At 38.3% G+C, this 27,489-nt stretch overlaps 1 protein-coding gene across 1 annotated transcript in view; it reads right to left on the bottom strand.

The window, feature by feature from the left end:
* Positions 1-10,131: 10,131 nt before the first annotated feature.
* The window catches only part of LOC116075815 (zinc finger protein 883-like), a 21,629-nt gene continuing 4,271 nt past the window's right edge, over positions 10,132-27,489 (bottom strand). Inside the window, exons 3-6 of the mRNA XM_031349216.1 lie at positions 26,823-26,915; positions 24,212-24,304; positions 14,411-14,505; positions 10,132-13,813 (exon numbers count right to left, since the gene is read on the bottom strand). Coding sequence (XP_031205076.1) covers positions 12,233-13,813; positions 14,411-14,505; positions 24,212-24,304; positions 26,823-26,915 — 1,862 coding nt within the window. The 3' untranslated portion in view covers positions 10,132-12,232. The remainder of the gene's footprint in view (positions 13,814-14,410; positions 14,506-24,211; positions 24,305-26,822; positions 26,916-27,489) is intronic.

Raw genomic sequence — 27,489 nt, 5'->3', positions numbered from 1 at the left:
TGTGGGCAAGGATGCCAACAAATCCCCACATCTATCTAGTACCAGTGGTAAGGGAAGAATTAAAGTATGAAGTCCTTGCATTGTCCATCTTATCTATCACAAGGAATTACTAATACAAGGAGTTACACGTGAATTCCTAATGTGACGGAAGACACTGGACAACGTATGCCTCACAAATGTCTGTGTTTCAAGGCAGTATTTGTGAACAATAAGCCAATAGTCTGGTGTTTGTACTCAATATGGCAATAGGTTAAACCACGAAGCATGTTTCCAAAAACTTTTAAAACCTTCTTCATTTCATTGCACACACATCTACACCCAGTGATCACTGTTCCTGCTCCACAATTGCAAAAGCCTTCTTCCCATGTAGTCTATCATAATTGTATGGGAAATACTTTCTACTAACATCTCCATTCATTCTTATGTAATCATTTTCCCCATTTACATCAAATAACCAAAAGTTATCCATGCATTACAGAATCTGAAAGTAACTTGTTTCTTCAATACGTTTTCAATCAGTTATTGAAGTCAGCAAGACAAGGCAAGATAAAGCAAATCACCAACCTCTCTGCCCCACACTAGGCTTGCTGGCATTTTGGGAGCATCAGGTACATTTTGTCATTTTCCATTCTTCATCCTGATGTACCTGCCAGGTCTCAGACTCAGGTGTTTGGGTTATCTGTGAAGGTCCCTATATAGAGGTCTTGATTCATTCTTGGATGACTTTCTGAAACTAGGCTCCAGAAAAGAACTTTGAGAATGAATAAAGCATTAGTCTCTAAGCCACAGATAGATTGCAAATGGAAATAGTTTAACCTGTCCATCTGAGGATTGTCTCCTATGAGGACAATGTGTAATGCTGTTATTGTTTCCTGTATGCTCATTACGTGCAATTCCACCCTCTAAGCAACTCACTGAGTTCCCTGTGGAACACTGGTCTTAGCATTTCTTGTTCATGTTATGTTCCCATGAGACTTGTCAAGAAACTAGTGGATCCAGGCCTTATTACGACTCCTTCTCAGATCTGCCTTTCTGAAAGCTAACTCCCTTAGCACATTTCCTTAACTTTCACTTTGTCTTCAAATAGTCTTTCAGGTTGAACTTCTTGAATTTGGTAGGTTTTTCTGGAATTCTCAAGTCTTGAAGTGTGAATGATGCACATCCTCATAGACTGTCTCCACTAAGGGAAAGAAACATCATTATTAAACTATGAGAATCTGCTAAAATGTTCAGGTCTCTCTCTCGCTCTGTACAATGTCTGCCATTGGTTCTCTGTATACTTCTTTTATATCTGCTGCAGGAGGAAGGTTTTCAGATGATGGCTGAGCAAGGCACTGATCTACGAGTACAGCAAAACATCCTTAGAAGTCATTTTATTGCTAAACTCCTTTGGCAGAACAGCATTGTAGAAATGATAATAGCTTGGGTTGTATGGGTATTCACTTGGGACCCCTTTGGCTGACAATTTGATTAGCTGTAACCCATTGTTAATATTGGAAGTATCATTTGATCACAAGAGATGTCCAGTTTGGGCTCTGTCTCTCCTGTTCTCCTGTTATTTGGAGATTTTATTTAGATTGACTTCCTGATTAAATATATTTTAATAAGTTTCTATTGTATCAGGTTTCCATATATGTGCCTCAAATGGCCCTTAGTTTTAGATGTTCCCCCTATATTGCCTCCCTTGCTGCCTCTTTTCTACTTCTCTGATATGAGTTCCAGCTCTCCCCTTCATCTACCCATTGCTAACTACTCTATTCCCTCTCCATAGGGAAATCCCTCCCTCGCCAGGAATATTTATTCTACTTAATATCTGTGCTGTTACAGACTGAGACTGACTACCATAGACCTATCAGCTAATATCCACATATAAGCAAATATAGAACATAAATATCTTTCTGGGCCTAGGTTACCTCACTCATGGTGATTATTTTTAGCTCCATCCATTTACCTGAAGATTTTATTTTTTAAGACTGTTGAGTAATATTCCATTGTGTAAATTGCCACATTTTCTTCATCCATAAATCCACTGATGGACATTTAGATTGTTTACAATCCCTGACTATTATAAATACAGCAGTGATGAGTATGGTGGAGCAAATGTTTCTGTAGGATGCTGAAGTATCCTCTGGGCGTATGCTCAATAGTAGTATAGCTGGATCTTGAGGTAAATCCATTCCTATCTGCCTGAGGAATCACCACACTGATTTATACAATGGCAGAACAAGTTTTCAGTCCCACCACTAATGGACAAGTTCCCCTTACTATGTATGCTTGCCAGCAAGAACTGTCACTTATTTGGTTAATCTCAGTCATTCCGACATATGTAAGATGAAATTTCAAAGTACTTTTGATTTGCATTTTCCTTCTAAGAGTCTTAAACATTTCTTTAAGTGCATCTCAGTCATTTCAGTTTCCTCTTCAGAGAATTCTTTGTTTAGGTCTGTACCCTCATGAGGTCCAGCTTTGTTTTTGTTTTTGTTGGTTGGTTTAGTGGTGGTTGTTGTTGAGTTTTTTTTTATATATATTTGAGCTATTAGTCCTCTATTTGGTGTGGAGTTGATTAAAAAAAAAATCAAAATCAAAAACAAAACCTTTTTCCATGCTGTAGCCTGACAGTTTGTCCAAATAATTGTTTCCTTTGTCACACAGAATCATTTCTGTTTCATGAGGTGCCATTATATTAAATGTTGTTCTTACTGCCTGTGCTACTGGTATTCTGTTCAGGACATAGTGTTTTCATGTGCCAATGAGTTCAAGATTATTCCTCACTTTCTCTTGTATCAGGTTCAGTGTATCTGGTTTGACATTGAGATTTTATCCAATTAGAGTTGAATTTTGTGCAGGGTGGTAACTATGGATCTATTTGCATACTAACATATAGTACAGTTAGACCAGCACCATTTTTTGAAGATGCTGTCCTTTTTTCAGTGTGTATTTCTTACTTTTTTAATAAAAAAAAAATAGGTGTTCATAGATTATGTACATTTATGTCTGTGTTTTCAATTCAGTTCCACTGATCAACATGTATGTTTTTTTGTTACAATAAACTACTGCATGCATGTGTGTGTGTATGTGTGTTTACTGTAACTGTGTAGTATAATTTAAATTGTGGATGGTAATACCTCAGGAGATCTTTTATAATTCAATATTGTCCTACCTATCCTGTTTTGTTTGTTTGTTTGTTTTGTTTTTGTTTTTGTTTTCTATTTCACTATGAAGCTGATAATTTTCCTTTCAACTTCTGTGAAGAATTGTTTGGATTTTGATGCAGTTGCATAAACTCTATAGATTGCTGTTAGTGGGATGGACATTTTTATTATATTAATCCTACTGATCTATGAGTACAAAAATATCTTTCCGATTGTTGACATCTTCTTCAAATTCTTTCTTCAATATCTTACTTTTTTCATACAAGGCATAGCATTACCCCAATATATTTTATATTTTTAGAGGATATTGTTGAAGCTATTGTTCCTGATTAATTTCTCATTCCATCCATCATTTGTATATAAGGAAGGCTACTGGTACTTGTGTGTTAATTTCATTCTTTGATACATTTGGTGAATGTTTCTCAACTGTAGTAGTTTATGGTAGAAATTATAGGCTGTAAAAGCATCTGCAAATAAGGATATTTTGACTTCTTTCATTGCTGTTTGTATTCCTTTGATCTCCTTCAGCTGTCTTATTGATCTACCTAAGCCTTTGTACTGGTTGGTTTTATATGTCCTCTTGACACAAGTTGCAGTCATCAGAGAGAATGAAACTGTTCTATGAGATCAACCTGTATAGCATTTTCTCAATTAGTGATCAATGAAGGAGGTCTTAGCCCATTATGAGTAGTGACATCCCAGAGCTGGTGATACTGGGTTCTACAAAAAAGCAGGCTGAACAAGTCATGGGAAGTAAGCTAGTTAAGTAGCACCCCTCCATAGCCTCTGCATCAACTGCTGCCTTCAGGCTCCAGCCCAACTGGAATTTTTGGCCTGATGTCCTCCAATGGTAGATTTTAATGTGGAAGTGTAAGGCAAATAAACCCTTTCGAACTTATTTTTTGTTCGTGGTGTTTGTTAAAAGCAACAGAAATCCTAAGATAGACTTCTAGTATTGGATTGAACAGATATGGAGAGATTGGACAACCTTATTTTGTTCTTGATTTTAGTAGAAATGATTTGAATTTCCATTTGGGTTGATGCTGGCTGTGGGCTGGTGATAAACTGCCTTTATTGTGTTGATCTATGTTCTTTGTGTCCTTAATCTTTCCAGGACTTATATCATGAAAGAGTGTCAGATATGAAGTACTTTTCTGCATCTAACGAATGATCTTGTGGTTTTTGTCTTTCACTCTGTTTACATGGTGGAGTACATTTATTGTGTTACATACATTAACCCATCTCTGAATCTCTTGGATGGAATCTACTTGGTCATGGTAGGTGATATTTTAATATATTCATGGATTTGTATTCTGATCATTTTATTGGGAATTCTGCATCTCTGCACATAAGAGAAACTGGTCTTTAATTCTCTTTGTTGAGTCTTCAAGTGGCGTAGGTATCAGAGTAACTCTGCCCTCTTAAAAAGAATTAGACAGTATTCTCTCTGTTTCTTTGTGGAATTACTTGAGAAGTATTGGCATTAATTCTTTTAAATTCTGCCCTAAAACCATATGGCCCTGGACATTTTTGTTGTTGTTATTGGGATACTTTTAATTACTGCTTCTATTTTACTGATAATTATAGGTCTGTTGACATTGCTACTCTGACCTTGATTTAATTAATTAATTTTTAGTTTTCTCAGACAATATTTTCATTAATTATTTGGGAATTCATACAATGTACTTCAATCATACATACTTCCCATTCCTCCTTTTGCCCCACCCACCAAAAAAAAAAAAACCTACCCAGTCCAAATTCTGTTGCCCATATACTCAGCAGAGCATGATTAAACACCCAATGGCCAGCCCCTAAGTCCTTCCTAGCCCCACCCCCTGGTAAAAGCCATCAACTGTGAAAAACATCTTTATCACAATTTTACACGACTCTCTATAATAGCTTTCTGTTTGTACAGGTTCTTTTGGGGAGTGGATGGAGAAGTTGTCACAGAAGCCTTCATTGCCTTCAGCTCCAAGCACTAATTCTTTACTAAAATATGTTTGTACAATATATTTTGTTTTTTCCTTCTCCAACTCCTCTGGTCTATTCCCTTTATCCCATGTCACCAAACTTTGTTTTCTCATTCTCTGTATCTCTCAAACAAACAAACAAACAAGAACAAAGACAAAAAAAAAAAAAGCAAGAAACCAAACTAGCCAACCTCACAACAATATAAAACTAGGACAGCAGCTTTATGTCTAGAATGCTTTTGGACACTTCTACGTCTAGAGCGAAGATGGAGGAGTACATGAGAGAGTGCTGCCCCTGCCTAATTGTGGATGACTGTAATGCGCCTTTATCATGGGTAAGATAGGTAGTGATGTCCTTCCAGATATCAAAAGTTTTTTAAATTCTCCAGTGGGAGTAAACCAAAAACTATGAGGAGGTTTTATAGTTCCGTAATTGAAAGGTGGCTTTACAGTTTGGGAAAGGAGTTTTACCATGATTGACTGTCTGGAACTCTATCACCAGTGGTGACTCAAGAGGAACTATCCTACAAGCAAGAAAAGGACTAGTGGTCATGGTTGGCTCAGCTGTGATGGGTGGCATTCTCCTAAGTTTAGTTGAAGGAGGTTATACCTGTTGACAAGATTTGTCTCTGTACAGTTTGCCAATATAGTATAACTTTCTGAAGACCACTCCCAGTTGCCTTCAAGCCAGTTACTCATGCTCAAATTTAAAGACTACTATCAATAGGACTTCTTTCCTGTTACTGGATGGATTGTAGTTCAGGAGTGTTTCAGAAAACCAAGGTATATGGGAGAATGGTGGTCAAACAAGCCACAAAAAGACATTTAGCATACTTTTCTATCTAAAAGTGATTAAGATGGGGCAAAAAGATTCTGGGTTTACTTATTGACACATGAGATAAAAAATGTCTAACATCCTTTCAAGAACATATATGTGCTTAGCAGATGAAGAAACAATGGGCAAGTAGTAAAAAAAAGACCATTGTTTCCCTTGGTACTTTTCTGCCCTGTGTTTTGTGCAATTATTCAGACAATAAAAAGGTCCATGGACTTAATATTTCCCTTAAAAGTTGTAGAGTTCTGCACCTTGTACTAAGCATACTTCATTTAACACATGTGTATACCAACACCTCATCTTACTGGCAATGAATTATATATGAGAATTATGCAATCAGCAAAATCATTTCTCAGAGGAAGGCTTTAAGGATTGAAAAATATGCCTACATGTTCATCCTTTGCTTTGAGAGTAAAATTCTGCCTTGGTTGAGAAAATACTAGATAGCTAGGCAAAGTGGTAAACATCTTTAATCACAGCACTTAGGAGACAGAAGTAGGAGGGTCACTGTGAGTTTGTGGCCAACCTGGGTTACATAGAATTTCTAGGACAGCCACAGCTACATAGAGAGATCCTGTTTTGAAAAGAAAAAAGGAATAGAAAAAAAAAAAAAGAATGTGCAGTTATATTTACACCAATAATCCCTTCACTTGGGAGACTGATGCAGGAGGATCCATTTTCAAAGCCAAACTTGACACCAGACTCAAAAAATAAGAGGGAAGAAAATATTTATTGTTTTTACTGTGTTTGAAATCTCCTGAAGATGGTTTTAAAGCCATGCTGTGTGTTACCTCTCCCCTTAACTCAGCCCTCGGACCTCTGGCAGTCTCTGCTTGGAGGCTACCACCTGGGGAGCTAAAAGCTCTCTGCAGACTGTCAGTTCCTCTTTGAAGAAGCCGCCTGGAAGTTCACACCGAACACCCCTACCTCCTGAAGACCTTCTGAGCTGCTGGGGACTTTGGCACCTGACCTTTTCTGCAGTGTTTATGTTATGCAAATATCATGTAACCTAGAGATTTGATTTCGGTTTTTCGTGTACCTATAAAAATCCTGGATTTTCTAAGTAAAGTTGAAGCCTTGATTGGAACGCATCTTGGCTTTGTGATTTCTCTGGCATTTCGAATTCTCTTTCAGGTCCTTGTTCCTTCCCCTGAGAGAACCCAGTTTGTGAAACTGCAGGCAATTTCACTGTGGAGTATGGTAGGGGTCTAGATGTTAGATCAGATTTACTGAACAGAAATGGTTTCCTGCTTGTGTTAGGGGTAACATGTGACCTTCAGAAGGCATGTTGTGAAAACATGCTGTACACACAGTAAGTGCATAATTACTAATTAAACTTTGATAATTTGTGGAGCTTTTAGTTATAGCGGGATACATATAAAATAATACTTATTATTGAAATATTCCAATGGCGTGGAAATACAATTACAGTGTTTAAAAATCAGCATTCTATTTAGTTAAAATGTTATCTGCTAGGTATAGTTGTAATCTCAGCACTTGGAAGGCATGGACAGAATTGTGAGTTCAGTGCTAGCCTAGGTTAAATAGTACAATGTTAGTCTGTCTCAAAACCACTGAAATCATCATCACTGATAGGACCTCTATACTTATTAAAATTTGAGTTCCCTTTATTCCTACTTTCAACTTCCAATAATCAAAATTACAGTTTGAATATGTCTATTTGAAGTAGCTGTCAGTCCACTTACACTGTAAAATCTTTAATTTTGTGCCTAAATACTTCTTGTGTGTATATAACAACTTAAATTAATTCATTCAACTACTGATAGTCATAAGCTGTTTCCAATTTTCAGCACTGGTGAATTATGCCCTAGAGTACAAATATCTATTTGATTCACGCTCCCCCCCCAAATAAAAACAAGCAAAAGGCCAATAAGAAAAAAATGCCCCCCAAAAGCAAAACAAAAACAGAAAGTCCACAAAATACCATTGCGTTTGTTTTGTGTCGGCCAGCTAATCTTGGGCATGGGGCCTGCCCTGGAGTGTCACTCCGTTGGAGAAAACAGATTTCCCCTTTTCCTAGTTGGTATCAGTTACAAACAGCTCCTTGGTTACTGTGTCCACTTACCCTTCTCAATGTTGGGACTCCATCTGACTTGAACCTGTACAAGTATGTCTTGTGTGTGCTGTCAGAGACTCTCTGAATTCATATTTGCATCAGTTCTGTTGTGTCTGAAAGACACTGTTTCCTTAGAGTCATCTAATTATCTTAATATCATTTGGTCTTCGAGACAGTCTGTCCTCCCTGTGATGTTTTAGTGTTAGAGGCTCTTGAAAGACTTTATATTTTTAATTTTCAGTATTTCAGCTAGTGTCTCTTCAATATTTTTATCTCCTTATTAAATTCCTTTTTACATATAGTGTGTTAATCTTATTTCAATCAGCTAAGATTTCTTCTTGGGCTTATACTTTTCAAAAGTATTTGAATTGTTTGAACATAAAGTTATTGACTTTCATTGGGTATCATTATTGGAAAATTCATAATTCTTAGGGATTTGTCTTTTCATAGAAATTGCGTTTTTATATTGGGACTTCTATATCTAGACTTAGGTCATTTGGTTACATTTTTTTCTTTATTTCAACGCCCCACCCCCTATTCTGAGTGTTTACACTATTCATAGGCATTCTGTTGTTTTCATTGAGGTAACAGGACTCATGTTCATGCTATTTTCACCAGTGACTAATGAAGCCAGAGACTCCTAGCCACTCAGTCCTCACCAAGATAGGTTGGTCTGGATGCTCCCGAGTATGCTATTCTCACCAGGGTAACTAGTAAGTAGTTACCCTGACTAGTGACTTCTGAGGAGGCCGTGTTCACTGAGGTGACTAGCAGGGCTGGAGCTTCCTAGACATAAAGTCTCTGCCTAAGAAATGAGCCACGGGATAGACCCTCCTGGGCAACCCATGCTTACCAAGATCATAGGCTGAGGTGTAGTCTTCTAGTGTGAACTGTACTCAAAGACATGACGGTGGGACTCAAGTCTCCTGGGCATATAGCCCTCACCTGGATGATGGTTTGGAGTCTTCAGATATAACATACAAACGACATGAGACTGGACCCTTCCAGGTCTCCTGGGCTTCCTGAGCTGATGAATTGGGCAAAACCCACTCAGGAATGCTTTGGTAACCAAGATAGCAAGTGAATGGAGCTTCTGAGATGTGTTGTGTACAATGAGGCAGTTGATAGGATGCTCACGAAGCATGCTTAACTTGCATGTGCTGGAGTTTCCCACGCATATACACAGGATAGGATGGAACTCCTAGGTGTGCTGTGTTTATTGGGATAATGTAAGTTTGGTAATTCTCGCAGATACAATCCACACCCAGGTAATGAGAAAGGTTGCAGTCTCCCAGGTACAATGTGTTTACTGGGGCTGGAGCCTCCTGGGCAGCCCTCAAATAGACAATGAACAAGCTTGACTCTCCAAGATGTGCAACTGTCACCTGGGTAACAAGGAATGGATCCAACCATAAGCACTATGCTTAGCAAACTGACAGGCAGGGATGCAGATTCCCAGGTACAATGTGCTCACTAGGGAAATGGAACTAGCTGGAGCATTCTAGTCATGCTGTGCTTGCCAAGGTAGAGAGATTAAAACCTCCGGGGCATACAGTCCTGTAGCAATGGGTAGGGTTGATGTCTCCCAGGCACGCTGTGCTCGCTTTACATTCAAGTTTCTCACCTACCTGTGCTCTCTGATGTCAAGGAAAGACTGAGTGCCTTCAGTAAAGTTATTTTGTTTCCCATCTATGAGTTCTCTGATGCTTAGTGAAATATGAATTTTGGTAGAAAAATTCCCACATTCTTTAATATGATTTTTCATGTGTGTGATTTCTGGAATGTTAAGTGAGGTTTTGACTTGCATGAGAAAGTTTCCAACATGCTTTAAAAAAAAAAAAAAACATTTTAGATGGGCAAATGTTTGGTCAACATATATGTATGTGCACTACACAGGTGCACTGCACATGGAAGCTTTTGGAACTAGATTTACAGTTGTGAGCCATGTTGAAACTGGAAATCCAAATGAAGCCCTCTTGAAGAGTAGTCAATGCTCTTACTGGCTGAGCCAGCTCTCTACCTCCATTCCTACATGTTTAAATATTCATAGGGTATGCTATTTACTTTTCTGTGATTTTTATAAAATATCCTGACACAGCAAATTGACAATGGATTTATTGGCTCACAGTTCAAAGGTAGAACATATCTGGGCAAGGAAGTTACAGTGACGGGAGCTTGAGGCGGCTGGTCCAGAGCCATCCACAGTCAAGAACACAGAACAAGAAATAGTCATTCTTAGCCATCTTTCTTTTTCACATGCAGTCTAAGACCCCAGCCCATAGAATAGGCTACAAACATTTAAAGTCAGTCTTTTCATGCCAATTAACTCAAGACAATTTCTCCCAGATATTCTCAAATGTCCGTCTACCAGGTGATTCCAGATACAGTCAAGCTGACGACAATATTAGCCACCATAACTGTACTCCTTGCCAACGTGACATGATTATCACTGTTGAGCCATAACTTTTCTTTTCTTGTCCCCATATGCTGGTGGCCATTTCATAATGTAAAGTGGGTCGGGTACAATATTAAAAATCCCTAGTCTTCAAGAATTCCAACAATGTTTTAATATCCAAAGTCCAAGTTTCATCTGAAATACTCTGTGAGGCCCCTTAATATCAAAAAGAAAGTTACATGGTTCCAATACATGAAAGCATAAACATTCCCATTCCCAAAAGAAAAAACTAGGGCTGGAACCCACCAGGGAAAACAATGTCTCTTCCTGGAATATGACCGTTGGGTCTGAGCCTTGTAATAGAATCACCTGGAATCTAAAGGACTTGAGAAGCCCCACCCTTCCATCTCTGCTGCCCAACTGCCCCCACTCCATGCCCTAGCTTTCCTTGGTGGATAGATAAACCCATGTTCCTGGCATCACTTATATACTGGAGTCTCCATGGCAAATCATAGTTTACCTTCACAGGTCCATGCAGGGGGCATTCAGAGTCTTTCTGTAGACTCCAGTTTTGACATACAATGCCTAGCCTCAGCTACTTTCTGAAACTTTGGCGCAAATCTACCTGACCCCTTCAGTGTTGTATCTTTCATACCTATGAAACTATTATCACATCCACAAAGCTTCCGAGAGCTGTTGCTAGTTAGAAATATAAAATATCTTCTTGGACCAAAGCTGTCATTTACAGTGTGCTGACCCTACAGAAACACTTTCCCTAGGGAGTTGTCTTCAGAGAGCAGGGAGTCCCTTCAGCTGTATTCTCAGCTTCTCTTCTTTCAAATAAGTCCACTTTTTTTTTTTACAAGCTGAAACCTTAGATAGGGGTAGTAGGGCAATCCGGACACATTTCCTATGGTCTGGGGCAGATCAGGGTGCTTCTCTTTTAACAATTAGAGCCTCTTCCTCCATACCTGCCTTGCCTGCTTTAGCTTCCTAATCTTTGATAGACTGTAAGTTTTAATCATTTTTGTATCTATCTTCTGCACAATGGAACTTTTTCATTGTAAACGTTTATAAGTGAGGTTACCAGGAGCTGTGCCACAGCCTGAATATACACGTTTTTGATAATTTTCTTCACCCAACAAATGAGTACTTTTCCTTTATATTCATCATTATTCAAGTTCTCAGATCACAAGTGGAATGAAGCCCGATTCTTGTTAGCAAAGAATCACACAAATGGTTTCTAGCCCAGCTCTTGACAATGCTTGTTCTCCTCTAAAGCTTTGTTAGCCAGGCCTCCACAGTCTGTACTTACAAACTTCCACCACAGTGGCCCATTAAGTTCTGTAGCACAGCATTCAAAGATTTTATCAGCCCAAAGTCCCAAATCTTCTATATTCCTCATGAAAGCCATTGCTAGTGGCCTAAGGATCATATAGTCAAGTTTATCAGAGCAGTGTGGCCTCACTTCTCAGAACCAATTTACTTTATTAGTCACTTTTTGCTGTGGCTCACAGTATTTCACACATGATGTCCAATCCTAATCCTATATGGCAGAGCATTTCTTGTGGCAGGAGCTTGAGGCATTTTGTCAAGTGGCATCCAAACAGGAAGCAGAAAACAGCAAATGGCCATGCTTCCTTCCTTCCATGTAGTCCAGAACTCCAGTCTACAGAATGGTGCCACCCTTTCTCATGCAATACATAATTCCAGCCCAGGGACTGGTGCCGCACACATTTATGGTAGGTCTCCCTATTTTAATTAACCAAATAAAGATAATCACATACATCTCCAAAGGCTAACTTAATCTAGATAATCTTTCACAGGCATGCCTACAGGCATGTCTCCCAGGTGATTCCAGATCTTATCAAGTTGACAATCAATATTAAACATCACATATGGTTTTTCATCTGTATGAGTTCTTTGATGTTCTGTAAGCTCTGACTTAGAATAGAATGTCTCCCTACACTCTTTACATTCATAAGGTTTTTCATGTGTGTGAGTTTTCCGATGTTGATTGAGGTTTGACTTACAATAGAAAGTTTTGCTGCAGTCCTTACACTCATAGGGTTTTTCACCTGTATGTGTTCTCTGATGTCGAGTGAGGTCTGACTTTTGGAAGAAAGTTTTCCTACATTCTTCACACTCATATGGCTTCTCACCTGAATGGATTTTTTGATGTTTAACAAGGCTTGACTTACAATAGAAAGCCTTACTACAGTCTTTACATGCAAAAGGTTTTTCACCTGTATGAGTCCTTTGATGTTGATTGAGGTTTGACTTACAATAGAAAGCTTTGTTGCAGTCTTTACATTCATACGGTTTCTCTCCGGTGTGAGTTCTTTGATGTTGATTGAGGTTAGACTTACAGTAGAAATTTTTTCTACACTCTTTACATTCATAGTATCTCTCCACTGTATGAGTCCTCTGATGGTTCGTAAGTTCTGATCTACAGTAGAAGGATTTCCAACATTCGCTACATTCATAGGGCTTCTCTCTGGTATGAGTTCTTCTCTGGTGCTCAGTGAGATTTGACTTAGAATTGAAGCTTTTCTTACATTCATTACATTCATAGGGTTTCTCACCTGTATGAATCCTATGATGCTGATTGAGGCTTGACTTGGAGCAGAAAGTTTTTCTACATTCTTTACATTCATAGGGATTATCATCTGTATGTGTTTTCTGATGATTGGCGAGGTCTGATTTATAGTAGAATGTTTTAGAGCATTCATTACATTCAAAAGGCTTTTCCCCACTATGAGTTGTTTGATGTCGAGTAAGATCTGACTTACAGTAAAAAGTTTTAGTACATTCTGTACACTCATAGGGCTTCTCTCTACTATGAGTTCTACTCTGATGTCGAATGAGGTATGACTTACAATAGAAAGTCTTACTGCATTCTACACATTCGTAGGGTTTTTCTCTACTGTGAGTTCTTCTCTGATGTCGAGTGACATCTGACTTACAGTAGAAAGTTTTCCCACATTCTATACATTCATACGGCTTCTCTCTGCTATGTGTTCTTCTCTGATGTCGAATAAGGTTTGCCTTCCGATGGAAAGACTTCCTGCATTCTCCACATTCATAGCGTCTCTCGCCTGTGTGAAATGTCTCATGTACACCAAGTTGGGACTTCCAGGGGAAAATTTCCCAGCACTGTGGAGAGTCATAGAGTTTCTCACCTATATGAAATCTTTGATGTTGAGTGAGGGTTGATTGATAATAGAAAGCTTTTCTACATTCCTCCCATCCAAAGGGGTTCTCATATGACTGAGATGTCTGATTCCTGGTGTGCTGTGAATTCGGAAAAAATGTTTCCATACATTCTTTATATCCATATGTTTTTGCCCCTTGATGAATTTTCTCTTGAATCTGCAGTTCTGCCTTGAGATAAAAGATTTTGTTACATTCTTTATAATGCATGAGACTACTCACCAATATCAACAATATCTGCTTCCCAATATTTTGAAGGTCTGATTTCTTAATCAAAATTTTCTCACAACTCTTACATATGGTTTATATATCTTTGTATATTTTGTAATCTTTACTGAGTTTAGTTTTGCCCCAAAATGTTTTCCCATAGACGCTGGACTCAAAACTTTCCTTTCTTACTTAAGCCATGCCTTGGGCAGTAAATGCTACATTATCCAAAGGATATTTCCATATTCACCAAACTTTAATTAGAGGACTTCCACATCTGAAACCTCTTATGTCTCAATAAAATTAGCTTTTAATGGAAGGGTGTCAATGGCCCCAAATAGTAAAAATACATAGCAAAGTTTGGTTTTGACAATGGAGACTAAGACACCCCACTGGTCTCAGTTAGATTAGAATTATCAGGTTCTTTTCCAGCCTGCATCTTATCAGGCTCATTGTGGAGAGTCTGTGTAGCAATGCTGTGGATTAAGTCCCTGAGTGAGTAGAACACTCTTTAATATTCAGACCTTAACTGTGAAATAGCGCAAACCAAGCTTTACCTACTTCAAACATTTGTTCATATGATGTAATGCCACCAGTGACTTCAGCTTGCCACAAGTGTGGTTCTTGATTTCCCAGAACACTTACATTATGGACATCTAAAATGATATTAAAAAACAAACAAAATAACAAACAACAATGTCTATGAGTTATACAAACTATTTTTAGGTAATTTCAATATATAAGTAGTGTCTTTGTATCCTTAAGGCATAAGTTTTAAAATAGTCACTTATGATATATAAGTTAATGTATCACAAGTGAATATTTTAAAACATGTATATGTACATATAAGTGAATATATATATATATATATATATATATATATATATATATATATATATACCATAGTCTTCAATAAGTTAATGCAACAATACTGCAACAATAAGCATTCCAGGGTATAAGCAGCTTCTTTGAGCATTTGCTATGTTTGGTCAAAGAAGTAGGGTCCAGAAAGTACCCATCTCCTTCTCACTGTAGATTTCCACACATCAATTTTGACCTGTTAGTTGTTCTTTGTCCCATTTTTTTAATATATTACCTGTACTCATAGTGCTATCCTACACTAAACCTCTTTGGCATGTGAACTAATGGCTGTCTGCACCACTTTTTTTTTTTTAAAGGATGCAAGTGCAGTTGAATTCTCTCTTATAAGCAAGAATAAAGATTAGGGAGGGGATCGTTATGCATGTATAATTCAATTTATTTACTTTGTTCTGAGACACAACTAAATACTTACTCATGAAAATTTCTTCCTGAAAAAAAAATAAGAAAGCAGTTTTCTTCAAATTCTTCATTAGGTATATCTTACATTTTGTGCATAGCTTTCATTTTCTGGATTTATATGGGCTTCCTAAAATTATGATATTTTTTTCACTTGCATCAACTTCTTCAGGACTATTTTTAAATATCTATATTTATTTCTAGAGTAACAACACTAGCAATATAATAAAAATATGTGGCCCGGGCAGTGGTGGTGCACACCTTTAATCCCAGCCTTTAATCTAGATCTGTTAGACCATATAGAGTCAGGGCATATTTGATTATGCAGTTTAAGCATATGTTGCTGGAAGGAGGATATGGAAGCCAAACAAATCGCCCATGATGGGCTCAGTTTCCTATTCTGAAAACTATGAGCAAGCCCTGGGCTCACTTCTCACACATAATGAACCCACTAAATCTTTCATATCACAAATTCCCTGTTGCTTATGATTCTCAGTGATCTGGCATCTGAACCTGCAGTTTCCATAACTTCATCATTCGGCCGTTTCTCACAATGTCAATGTGTCCTTGGCCTTTTCTTGTGACTGCATCTTATTTTTCAGGACCCAAGACTAGAAGGCACAGCAAGATATTGGGCAAACGCAATCAATTTTCTTCTCCAAGCCTAGCCTGCCAAGCAGAGTCAGTATCAGGCATACCCGAACACTGTATTTCACACTTTAAGGAAAAGAGGTGTGACCTGTTGGCACAGCCACATCTAATGGTAACAGTGAAACTTCACTTCTTCCCAGACTCCTCCAGGTCCAATCCACCAGGCTCATCCCTGGCTCTATAGTAGACCTTTTGATGTGGCCTCTTCTTAATCTCTGCCCACATTCCCAGAGGACTAAGCCAATCCTGGTGTGATACCCTGCTTTTCTCCCACCTGTGGATCCCTCCTTCTCTTCCAAGCCCATCCCCATTCCTAAGTTTCAGCTCCCAATACCTAGAAACACATTTTCCCTAAAACCCAGATGGCCACAACCATCAGGATTCCAGCAGAATTTCCTACCAGGCAACACAAAGCCAACACACTCCTACAGCACCTGCCCAAGACAGACAAGACCAGATATTAGCAATTAGAATAACAATCTTCCAAAACACCATATACCCTATGTCCACAGGACAGAGTAAACACACAATCAATAACAACCAGGATAATATGGGATAATATGTCTCTACTACAGCCCAGCAAGCTTACTCAGGCAGGTCCTGAGTGTTCCAGCATAGCTGAAGAACAAGAAAACAACCTTAAAATAGACTTTGTGAATATCACAGAGGTCCTTAAAGTGTATATCTACAAATCTATTTTTAAAATCCATGAAAACACACACATACAAAAAAGTAGAGGGAGATAAAACTATTTAAAGTTTTGAAAGTGGAAACAGAATCAATAGAAGAAATCAAAACTGAGGGAACTCTAGAAATGAAAATTCTAGGCTCTTGAACAGGAATCTCAGAGTCAAGCATCACTGATAGAATATAAAAGATAGAAGAGAAAATTTCAGGCACTGAATAAATGACAGAAGGAATGGATATGCTAGTCAAAGAAAGTGTTAAATCTAAAATATCAAATCAATACAAACAACAACATCAACAAAAACCAGGAACAAAACATCTAGGCAATTTTGGGGCACTATGAACACATTTAAGAATAATTGGAATAGAGGAAGAAGAAGAAATCACAGGTCAAAGGCACAGAAAATATTTTCAAGTATATTATAGAAAATATTTCCCTAACCTAAGGAAGGAGATGCTGGTCAAAGTACAAGAAGCAGAACTGGACCAGAAAAGAAGTGCCCTCAGCACATAATAATCAAAACAATAGACATAAAGAACAAAGAAAGAATATTAAAAACTGCAAAGGGCTACAATGACATAGCATATAAAGGCAGACCTATTAGAATTACATCTAACTTTTTCATGGAGACTGCAAAAGCCATAAGTGCCTGGGCAGATGTGTTACAGACTCCAAGAGACCACAGATGCCAGCACAGACTACTATACCCAGAAAAACTTTCTGTCACCATAGATGGAGAAAATCAAATTTAAACAGTATCTATTTACAAATCCAGCCTTGCAAAAGGTACTAGTAGAAAAACTCTGATAAGAGATAAACTACACACAAGGAGACAGGGAATAAATAGTTCCAGATCAGCAAAGTCAAAAGAAGAAAAACATGCACACATGTATACACATACACACACACACACCACCACCACCACCATCAACAATAACAAATAATAATAATAATAATAATAATAATAATAATAATAACAATAATGAAACAGGAATCCACAATTACTACTCAATGATAACTTTCAATATCAATGGTCTTAATTCTCCAATGAAAATATGAAGACTAAGATACTGTATTTGAAAACAGGTTCCATCTGTCTGCAACATCAAAGAAAACACAAAGATAGATATTACCTCAGGGTAAAAGGGTTTGAAAAAGATATTTCAGGCAAATGGACCTAAGAAGCAATCTAGTATAACTATTTTAATAAGCTTCTGGCCATGACAAGCAGAAATGGAGAAGGATGCAACATGCACAGCAAAGGAACAATCCACTAAGAGGACAACGTTTCAATTCTTAACAACTTTACACTAAACACAAGGACACCCATGTTCATAAAAGACACACCACTACAGCTTAAACCAAACACACACACACACACACACACACCCCTTCTTAGAACCTCACAGAACTTTCTACAAAATTGGCCAAATACTCTGATACAAAGCAAGTCTCAACACATAGTTGAAAACTGAAATAACACCCTGTCTCCTATCTGACCACCATGGATTCTAACAAGATATCAACAACAGCAGAAACAAACAGGAAATTTACAAACTCGTAGAAATTGAACAACTCACTACTTAATAAAATGTGGGTCAAGACAAAAATCAAAGATCTTCTAGAATTGAATGAAAATGAAAACACAACTTACCAAAACCTATAGAACATAATGAACATGATTTTCAGAGCCAATTTCATACCCTAAACACCTACATTTAAGAAAAAAAATTGAGGAGATCTTATACTAGCAACTTAACAGCAGACCAGAAAACTCTAGAACAAAGAGAAAAAACAATCACACCCAAAAGGAGTAGATGACAAGAAATAATAAAACTCAGAGCTGAAATCAATAAAATAAAAACAAAAAAGAAAACAATACAAAGAGTCAATGAAACATAGATAATATATTGATAAAATGTGTAAGTATATAACAACAGACACCAAGAAAATCCAAGAAGCGTAAGGATATATTTTAAAAACAGTACTCTACAAAATTGGAAAATAAAAAGGAAATTGATAATTTTCTCAATATATGCCACTTTCCAAAGTTAAATCAAGATCAGATAAGCAACTTAAGCAGATTTATAACCCCTAATGAAATCAAAACAGTTATTAAAAGTTTGCCATAGAAAAAAAAACAAAAACAAATAAACTAACAAAAACAAAAACAATCAAAAGCCCAGGGTCAGAGAGTTTTAGTGCAGAATTCTACCAGACTTTTCAAAGAGTTAATGTCAATAGTCCTCAAATTACTTCACAAAATTGAAACAGAAGGAACTTTGTCCCCCCTTGTTTTACAGAGCCATAGTTATCCTGCCACCACATAAAGTCTCCCAAAAGATGAATTTCTCTCATAAACATAAATGGGAAATTGCAAATAAATCAAAAAACACATCAAAAAGTTCATCTACACTGCTCAAGCAGGCTTCATCCCAGGGATGCAGGGATAGTTTAACATATATAAATCAATAAATGGAATTCACAATATATACAGACTGAAAGATAAAAAGCAAAAGAGGCAGAAAAGGCCTTTGACAAAACACAATCAGTCATGATAAAGTCCTGAAAGAGATTAAGTATACAAGTGACATAATTTCATATAAAAAAGAGTTTACAGCAAACATCTTGCCAATATCAAATTAAATGAAGAGAAACTGAAAGCTGATTCCACTGAAATCAGGAATAAGACAATATTGTCCATCTTCTACCCACCTATTCAATATAGTACTCGACATCTTAGCTGGGGCAATAAGACAACTGAAGATCAAGAAAAAAAATGGAAAGAATCTCTAAGCATCCTTATTTAGAGATGTTATAATATTACACATAAGTGACCCTAAAAATTCTACTGAGAGACTTCTATAGCTCATGAACACTTTCATCAAGTAGCTGAATACAAAATGAACTCACAAAAATCAGTAGCTCTCCCATATGAGAAAACAGACTGAGAAAGAAATCAGAGAAACAACACCCTTCCTAAGAGTAATAGACACCATCTTGCAATAACTCAAACCAAGCAAATGAAAGACCTATATGATAAAAACTTTAAGACATTCAACAGAGAAACTGAAGAAGGTATCAGAATATTGGATGACTTCCTATGTTCCTGGTTATGCAAGATTAGTATAGTAAAAATGGCCATGCTACTAAATCCACAGATTCAATGGAATTTCCCTCAAAATTCCAACACAAGTTTTCACAGATGTGGAAGGGACAATTTTCAGCTTCATATGGAGACACAAAAAAACAAGGATACTTAAAACAACCTCGAATAATAAGAGAAATGCAGATGGTACCACCATTGCCAGTTTCAAGATTCACTACTGAGATACGGTAACAAAAACCGCATTTAATTGGCACATAAACAGAAACACTGATCAGTGGACTCAAATTGAAGACTCATACAGAAATCCTTGTATCTATTGACACCTGCTTTTTGATAGGGAGGCCAGAAACACAAAGTGGAAGAAAGTATCTTCAACAAATGGTGTTTGTCGAACTGGATGGCTACATGTAGAAGAATCCAAATAGATCAATACTTATTACCCTGTAGATCAAAGATGTCAACATAAAACCAGATACACTGAACCTGATAGAAGAGAAAGTTGGGAATAGCCTTGAACCCACTGACACAGGAAAAGAGTTTCTGAGCAGGCTCTAAGATCAACAGTTAATGGGATCTCATAAAAGTGAGAAGCTTCTATATGACAAAGTGGCATTTGGAAAAAGTGGCAGCCTACAGAATGGAAAAAGGTTTTCACCAACTACATATCTGATAAAGAGTTAACAGCCAAAACATATAAAGAACTCAAAAAACTAGAGATCAAGGAACCAAATAACTGAATCAGAAAAACAGGGAACAAATCTAAACTAAGAACTCTCAATAGAGGAAACTCAAATGGCTGGGAAACATTTAGATAACTGTTCAATATCCTTAGTTTTCAGGCAAATGTAAATCAAAACTAATACTTTGGGATTTTATCTCACACCTGTCACAATGGCTAAGATAGTACACAAGTGATAGCCCATGCTGGTGAGGATGTGGAGCAGATAGCCCATGCTGGTGAGGATGTGGAGCTGGTGAGGATGTGGAGCTGGTGAGGATGTGGAGCTGGTGAGGATGTGGAGCTGGTGAGGATGTGGAGCAAGGAAAGCACTTCTCTGTTACTGATGGAAATTAGTACGGTAGATCACAGGAAGATGGGAATCTGTCTACCATAAAAATCAGCTACACCACTCTTGGTCATATACCCAACAGATACTTTATCCTCTCACAGAGACCATGTTCATTGCTACTCTATTCATAATAGCTAAAAATGGTAAACAATCTAGATGTCCTTCAAGAGAAGAATGGATAAAACAAATGTAATACATTTACACACTGGAGAATCACTCAGCTGTTAAAAAAAAAAAGGCATCATGAAATTTGTAGGTAAATAGATGGCATTAGAAAAATAAATCTGCACAGGACCAAGGGCTTCCCCTCCCAATGATGTCAAGGCCATCCTCTGTTTCATATGTATCTGGAGCCATGGATCCCTCCTTGTATACTCCTTGGTTGGTAGTCTAGTCCCTGGGAAGGGGGATATCATTTGAGATGTAAATGAATGGAATGATTAATAAAAATAATGAATAAAAAAGAAAGAAAAAGAAACCTGAGTAAGGTATCCCAGATCTATAAAGACAAATAAGGTGTGCTTTCACTTCTTTTCACTTCTATTATTAGCTATTAAATCAATAGTCAAGCTGCAATCTGTAGAACCAGAGATTAGGTATAGTGTAAGGGATTAAGGGGCACAGATAGGTTTTGTAAGGTAAAAGAAACAGAATTGATAGTTATGAAGGGATGGAGGGGATTGAAATGGGACGATTAAGTGGAAACAGGAAGGGGTGAAAAGGATGAGGGATGGAATACAGAGAAAGTCAACTAAAATTAACAGCCATTTGACAGTATGAAAATTTAATATAGTAGAATCTTCTAAAATAGGTGCATATATAAAAATGTTCTTGATGAAATTGCCAAATAATCAGGAAAATAGAGTCCCAACTGGCCATCTCTTGTGACAAAATGAAGCTTTAGGAACTAAGATTGGATTATGTCTAATTGAGTTGCTAGGGTTCCAAGGAAATTCCTGAACAACTCAGGCTGTTGTCAAGCCTCTAGGTTGCTCTTCACAAACTGAAAGCAAGTCCCTATTGCTGAAGACAAAACCTACATAACTACTCAAACATGGAGGGGTATAACTGGTGCCTGTAGAGCCTTTATCCCTATGTTCAAGTGTCTTTGGTTCAGGACGATATTCTGTATACTGACTACCCTGCCAAAAGAGAAGAGCAAACTCGAAGTTAGCCACAAGTCCTTTGATCTACAATGGTGTCTTGCTGGGGAAATATGCCATGCAATGGCTGCACAAAGCTTGTGGAAGTGAGCAACCAGTGTCTGATTTAACTTAAGTCCCACTCCATGAGATAAAATCCATACCAGACACTGCTTGGGTGAACAAGAACCAGAGACTAGATACTCAAGGCACCTATGGGAAAACCAATTATTATACTTTAAAGAGGGGGGAGGTAGTAAAGCCACTCCTACTGACATTCTGCCATACTCATAGCTCAGCCCCTGCTCGGCCATCTCTACAGAAGCTTCTTCCTGCAGCAGAGGGGAACAGATACTGAGACCTACAGAGGATGAGAGCTCTTGAATGCACAATGCTAAGTGGGATGCCTCCCTCTACTCAGAATTCAGAGAACCCCGAGGAGGAGGAGGAGCAGGAGGAGGATGAACAGGAGGAGGAGGAGCAGGAGGAGGAGGAGGAGGAGGAGGTGGTGGTGGGAAGAGCATAAGAGACAGCAAAGGATACAGGACACTAGGAGAACAAGGTCCTCTAAATCAACATGATCAAAGCTCATAAGTACTCACAGAGACTGAGGGGGTATGCACAGGACATGCCTGGGTCTGCACCAGGCCTATGTGTATATTATGGCCTCCACTTTAGTGTTCTATGGGATTCCTGAGTGTGTGAATGAGTGGGTCTCCGATTCTTATCCCCTTTCTTGGGTTCTTTTCCTTTTATTTCTTTGCCGTGTCCAAATCCAATGTGTTAGTTTTTGTTTTATCTTATCTTATTTTATTTTAATTATGCCTTATAAGCCTGTTTGTTTTCTCATGAGAGGCAGAAAGAGAGCAGATCTGGATGGGAGAGGAGGCGGTGAGAACCTGGGAGGAGTCAAGGAGGGGAGACAGTAACAGAATATATTATGTGAGAAAAACAAAAAACAGAAAACAAAACTATTTTCAATTTAAAAAGTTGTCATCTTAAAGTTCAGCTAAAAGCAATGAATAATACCTTAAAAAATTTAGGTGACTTTAGTATTTTCTCTGAGATTAGAAACAAGACAAAACAAAAGAAACAAAAACATATGTTTCTTCCTTTCCACCAGGTAAACATTCTTTGTAGTTCTTATCTCACCAGAATACATCATAACCATCCTTCAGTTTTCTCTCAATGAATGGAAATCCTTTAAAGAAACTCTTTGTCATTGTATTGATTCCTCCATAATACAAAGTGAACTGTCTACAGAGTAAACAAAGAGAAAACGGTAAGAGAGTGTGACAAGAAACCCAATCCACTTCACTGGGCGGAGGTGGCGCACGCCTTTAATCCCAGCACTTGGGAGGCAGAGGCAGGCGGATTTCTGAGTTCGAGGCCAGCCTGGTCTACAGAGTGAGTTCCAGGACAGCCAGGGCTACACAGAGAAACCCTGTCTCAAATAATTAAAAAAAAAAAAAAACCCAATCGACAAACAAAGAAAATCCGCTATGATTTAAAAGGGAAACAAATAAGCGCTTAGGTAAAGCAGCTAACCAACAAAAATTCCTTAAAAGATCTATATGTGTACTGGGAAAAACATCTAAAACTACACACCTCAACAGGAAGAACAATAAGATCATACCATCTGCAAATACAGCTGCTTGACCTCTCTCTGTTTGCACCCCTTCATCTTCAGCTGCCTTATTACTCTAGCTAAGACTTCAGGCACTATACCGCACAGGTGTAGAGAGTGGACACTCATGTCTTGTTCCAGACTGTAGGAGAAATGTTTTGCGTTTCTCTCTACTTAGGCTGATACTGGCTATACAGACTTGCCATAAGTTCTTTGTATCCCTAGTTTCTCTAGGACTTTTACCATGAAGAGACTCTGCATTCTGTCAAAGGCCCTTTCTGCACCTAATGAAATAATCATGTGTTTGCTGCCTTTTAGTCTGTTTATGTGAATTATGGTTACTGATTTGTAATGCTGAGCCAGCCCTGAATCTCTGAGGTGAAGCTGACTTGATCATGCTGGATAATCTTTCTGATGTGCTCTTCATTTTGGTTTGTAAAGTATTTTATTAAGAATGTTTACATCTATCTGTATAAGGGACATTAGTTTATAATTGACTTTTTTTTTTTTAAATTGGGTCTATTGGTGTCAACCTAACAGTGGCTCTGTGAAAGGAATTTAGATTTTCATTTTCTATTATGTTAATAGCTTGGAGTACTGGTATTAGTACTTCCTTTAAGATCTGATAGGAGTAGGCATAGGAAACTGTTTTGTACATTGCATAGTAATTGTCCATGAGACCAGTTCTCTGCTGAGCTAGGTTTGGTGGAAGTTGGTGAAAAGAGACCAATCAGCATAACCAATACATGCTGAGTTCTCCTCCTCTCCCATCCCTAGGACAGCATGTACTAACTGACCTGGGAGGCTCCAGAGTGAGGCTTCTGAGCCATTCCACGGCTCAAATCCATGCTGTAACTTGATGTTCAATTCTGGTCTGGTCATGCAGTACCCTGTGAAAGGAAATGAGTAGTTCATCCAAATGTGCCAAGTCAGGCCCAGTGATAAAAGGCAGCAGGTCTGTCCAGGAACTCGGCTTAGATGGGTGGTTTTCAAGCTCTTTGGAGACAAGATTTATATTCACGTCGTTTACTGAATGGGGGATTATTTTCAAATCATATTAAGCTGCACGACAGTATAAAATAATGACTGTTCTAAATTTAAGTACACAGAAGAGAAAAATAAAAGATAACACAATGACATTTTAAAAAACCACACATTTTAAGGCCACTGAATAAAATGAGGTCATCAAAACAACAACAACAACAAAGCAAAACAAAAAGACAAACCCAAATAAAACAACAGATTGGCACCCAGAAAATCTGCAAGGGAACTAGGTCAACTAGCTCAACGAAGTTAGTAAAATGCAGAAAGACCTCATAGAAAATGGGCCAGGTACAGAGAGGAAAAACATCTGGCTATTTTAAAATAATCCAGAAACATGAAAAAATTGGGGTGGAGGACAGCAGAAACATGTCCTATATACAAATATACATATACACGCAATCAAATATTCATTCAGATAGAAAAATAATAAATGTTTTGATTCATAAGCACTGATGTACGAATTTTGTTTGGTTAAGAAACCAAAAAAAACAAACAAACAAGCAAAAAACCCAAGAACTCAAAGAGACTGTCAGCATGCACAGGAGTGAGCTAAAATCAAGCCAGACAAAGTCCCACCATGGATGGGGGAGGTGGTTACAAAGTTCCATCCCTGAGTAGTGACTAACAGTGAATGCCTGCTAAGAGAGGGAGAGTCTCTTTCCTTTAGAGATGAAGCTCCTGAACCCTGCCTAAGCCCCGGTAGATGGTCTTACATACAGGCATCTTCTGGCAGCACTAAGTAGATTCACGAAGTCACAACAGCTGGGATTACCTACAGAGGACTTACACAGGATCGAAGAAGTAAAAGTTCTGTCGTGAATGGGGAGGGCCTCAGAAATTCCCATTCCTATCTGAGGAGCTTTAACAGCGGAAGCCTGATGAAGCCAGCGTTCTTCAGTGAAGTAGCCCCTGGTGGAGTGTCCATGCTCTAGTCTATGGTCCTACACATTCACATATGCAGGGCACTGACTGGATTTGGTGGGCTATGAAGAGGACACTAAGTTGAAAAGGGGATATAGGAGAGTCTGGGAGGAGCTAAATGCTGGCATGATCAAAATACTTTGTATACGGGTATGCAATTCTCAGATTACAGAGTAGAAAAACAACCACACACACACACACACGTATTAATTCTTTGGGAATTTCATATATGTATACAATTCACTTTGACCATACTCACTGCTACTTCTCCCCCAAACTTCTCTACATCTATCCCACTCACCTCTATTCTTCTCTCCACCCCCTATCTAACCCACTGCCTGTAATATATGCTGTTTATATACCCATGGGTGTCTGTGGGGCCATCTACTACAGCATGATCCACCTGTCAGGAGCCACAACCCAAAAGAAAACTGACTGAACTTCCTCAAAAGCCATAATTGTCAATAGTTTGTTAGCTTGATGTTGGGGCACATGTACTCTCCCTACCCAAATCCCGTGCTAGAATGCTGACTGATGTACCTGGTGAAGACTGGGTAAGGCAGCCTAGCCACTCTGACTTTCCCAGTGGAGCAGCTAACTGAAATTTCAGTGAGGACCGCCCCTCCCCTCTGCACAACTTCATGTGACATAAAGAGGTAAGAATGAACTAGGGTTGAGATTTGGGGTGATACAACTGTCTCAAAGCCATCTTTGTACTCCAAGTGACATTAAAAAGCTCACTTCTTTACCATATGGAATGAATGGAATCTTTCTTTGGGCTAATGAGGCATAGCACATTTGCGTGGCTGCCAATGGCCTGCCATAGGCTCGTATTGGAATGTTTGGTCTAAATTTGGTACAACTGCTTTGGAAGGACTAGGAAGTGTGGCCTTGATGGAAGAGGTGTGTCACTTGAGGCAGACTTTGAGGCTTCAAAGGACTGCTATCATTTGCAGTGTGCTTCTCTGCCACCTACTTAGAGTTTGAGATGGGAGTACACAGTTGTTTCTACTGCCGTGCCTTTGTTCCACTGTCATGTACTGTCACCTCCAAAACCATAAACTCAAGTAAACACTTTCTTTTAGATTTTGTTTTTGGTCATCCGTTTTATCACAGCAATAGAAACTGTAAGTAAGATGGGCAAATAGATACTTCCTTTCAACTCCCTAAGAACATGATAAGACATGAAAAAAAAATGCCAGGAAAAACAATATAAAATCATGTATCTGCCAGCTAAACTTAGCCTCAAATAAGAGACTAAGTCTATACAAAATATACTTGAGCAACAAAACATGGAGATGGTTTTAAGTGGAGAAGCGTCTTCAGGCCATATCTAATCTATAAGGTCAACCACATTCAAGTTTGGCTCTGGGTACAACTTGGCAAAATCATCTCACCATGACAGGCATCTGATGACATTTCCATCACCCATCATGCACTGACCTGGAAGGTTCCAGACTGAGGTATCTGCTACCCTCCATGGCCCAAATTCACGTTCCAACAGGAGGATCAACTCAGGTTTGATCACGCAGCAGCCTGTAAATGAGAAATCTTGAACAGTTTCTGCCCACGTGCAGTCAGGGAACTGTGCTACAGTGGGCAAATCAGAGATGTTTGTTAGAGAGTACTTACAATCACCTCTGTCGTCACAGACATGAATATTACCCTTGGGTGGCATTAACCCACACATAAGCCCAAAGAGCATGAATATGTAAATAAACAGGAGAGAATGAGAGCAACACAATGAAACTGGAAAAATGATGCATGGTTATTTAAGAATAAATTTAAAAAGAGCAGGAAGTCATAAAAAAAGAGAGAGCTACAAAAAAAATTAGGAGGAGGAGATCGCTGAGGCTGGGAAGATGATGCAAGAAAAAAAAAAATCTACACAGTTCCCTGGATGAGGAATCTAGCTCAGAAGGACTCTACCCTGGAATTGTGAGCTCAAAACAATTACTTCCTTCCTTAAGCTGTTTGACCATAGTATTTTAATGGCAATAACAACAAAAATAACCAATATACACAGTGTGAAGAATGAACTCAGGTCCTCACGCTGGCATGACAAAAAAGTTTTAGACAAACCATCTGGCCTTTCTTTTTCTTTCTTGTC

The sequence above is a fragment of the Mastomys coucha genome, unplaced genomic scaffold (assembly GCF_008632895.1).
Source record: "Mastomys coucha isolate ucsf_1 unplaced genomic scaffold, UCSF_Mcou_1 pScaffold4, whole genome shotgun sequence".
NCBI classification, from domain to species: Eukaryota; Metazoa; Chordata; class Mammalia; order Rodentia; family Muridae; genus Mastomys; species Mastomys coucha.
Note: the sequence above shows the minus strand (reverse complement) of the source record. Positions and strands in the feature narration are given on the sequence as shown.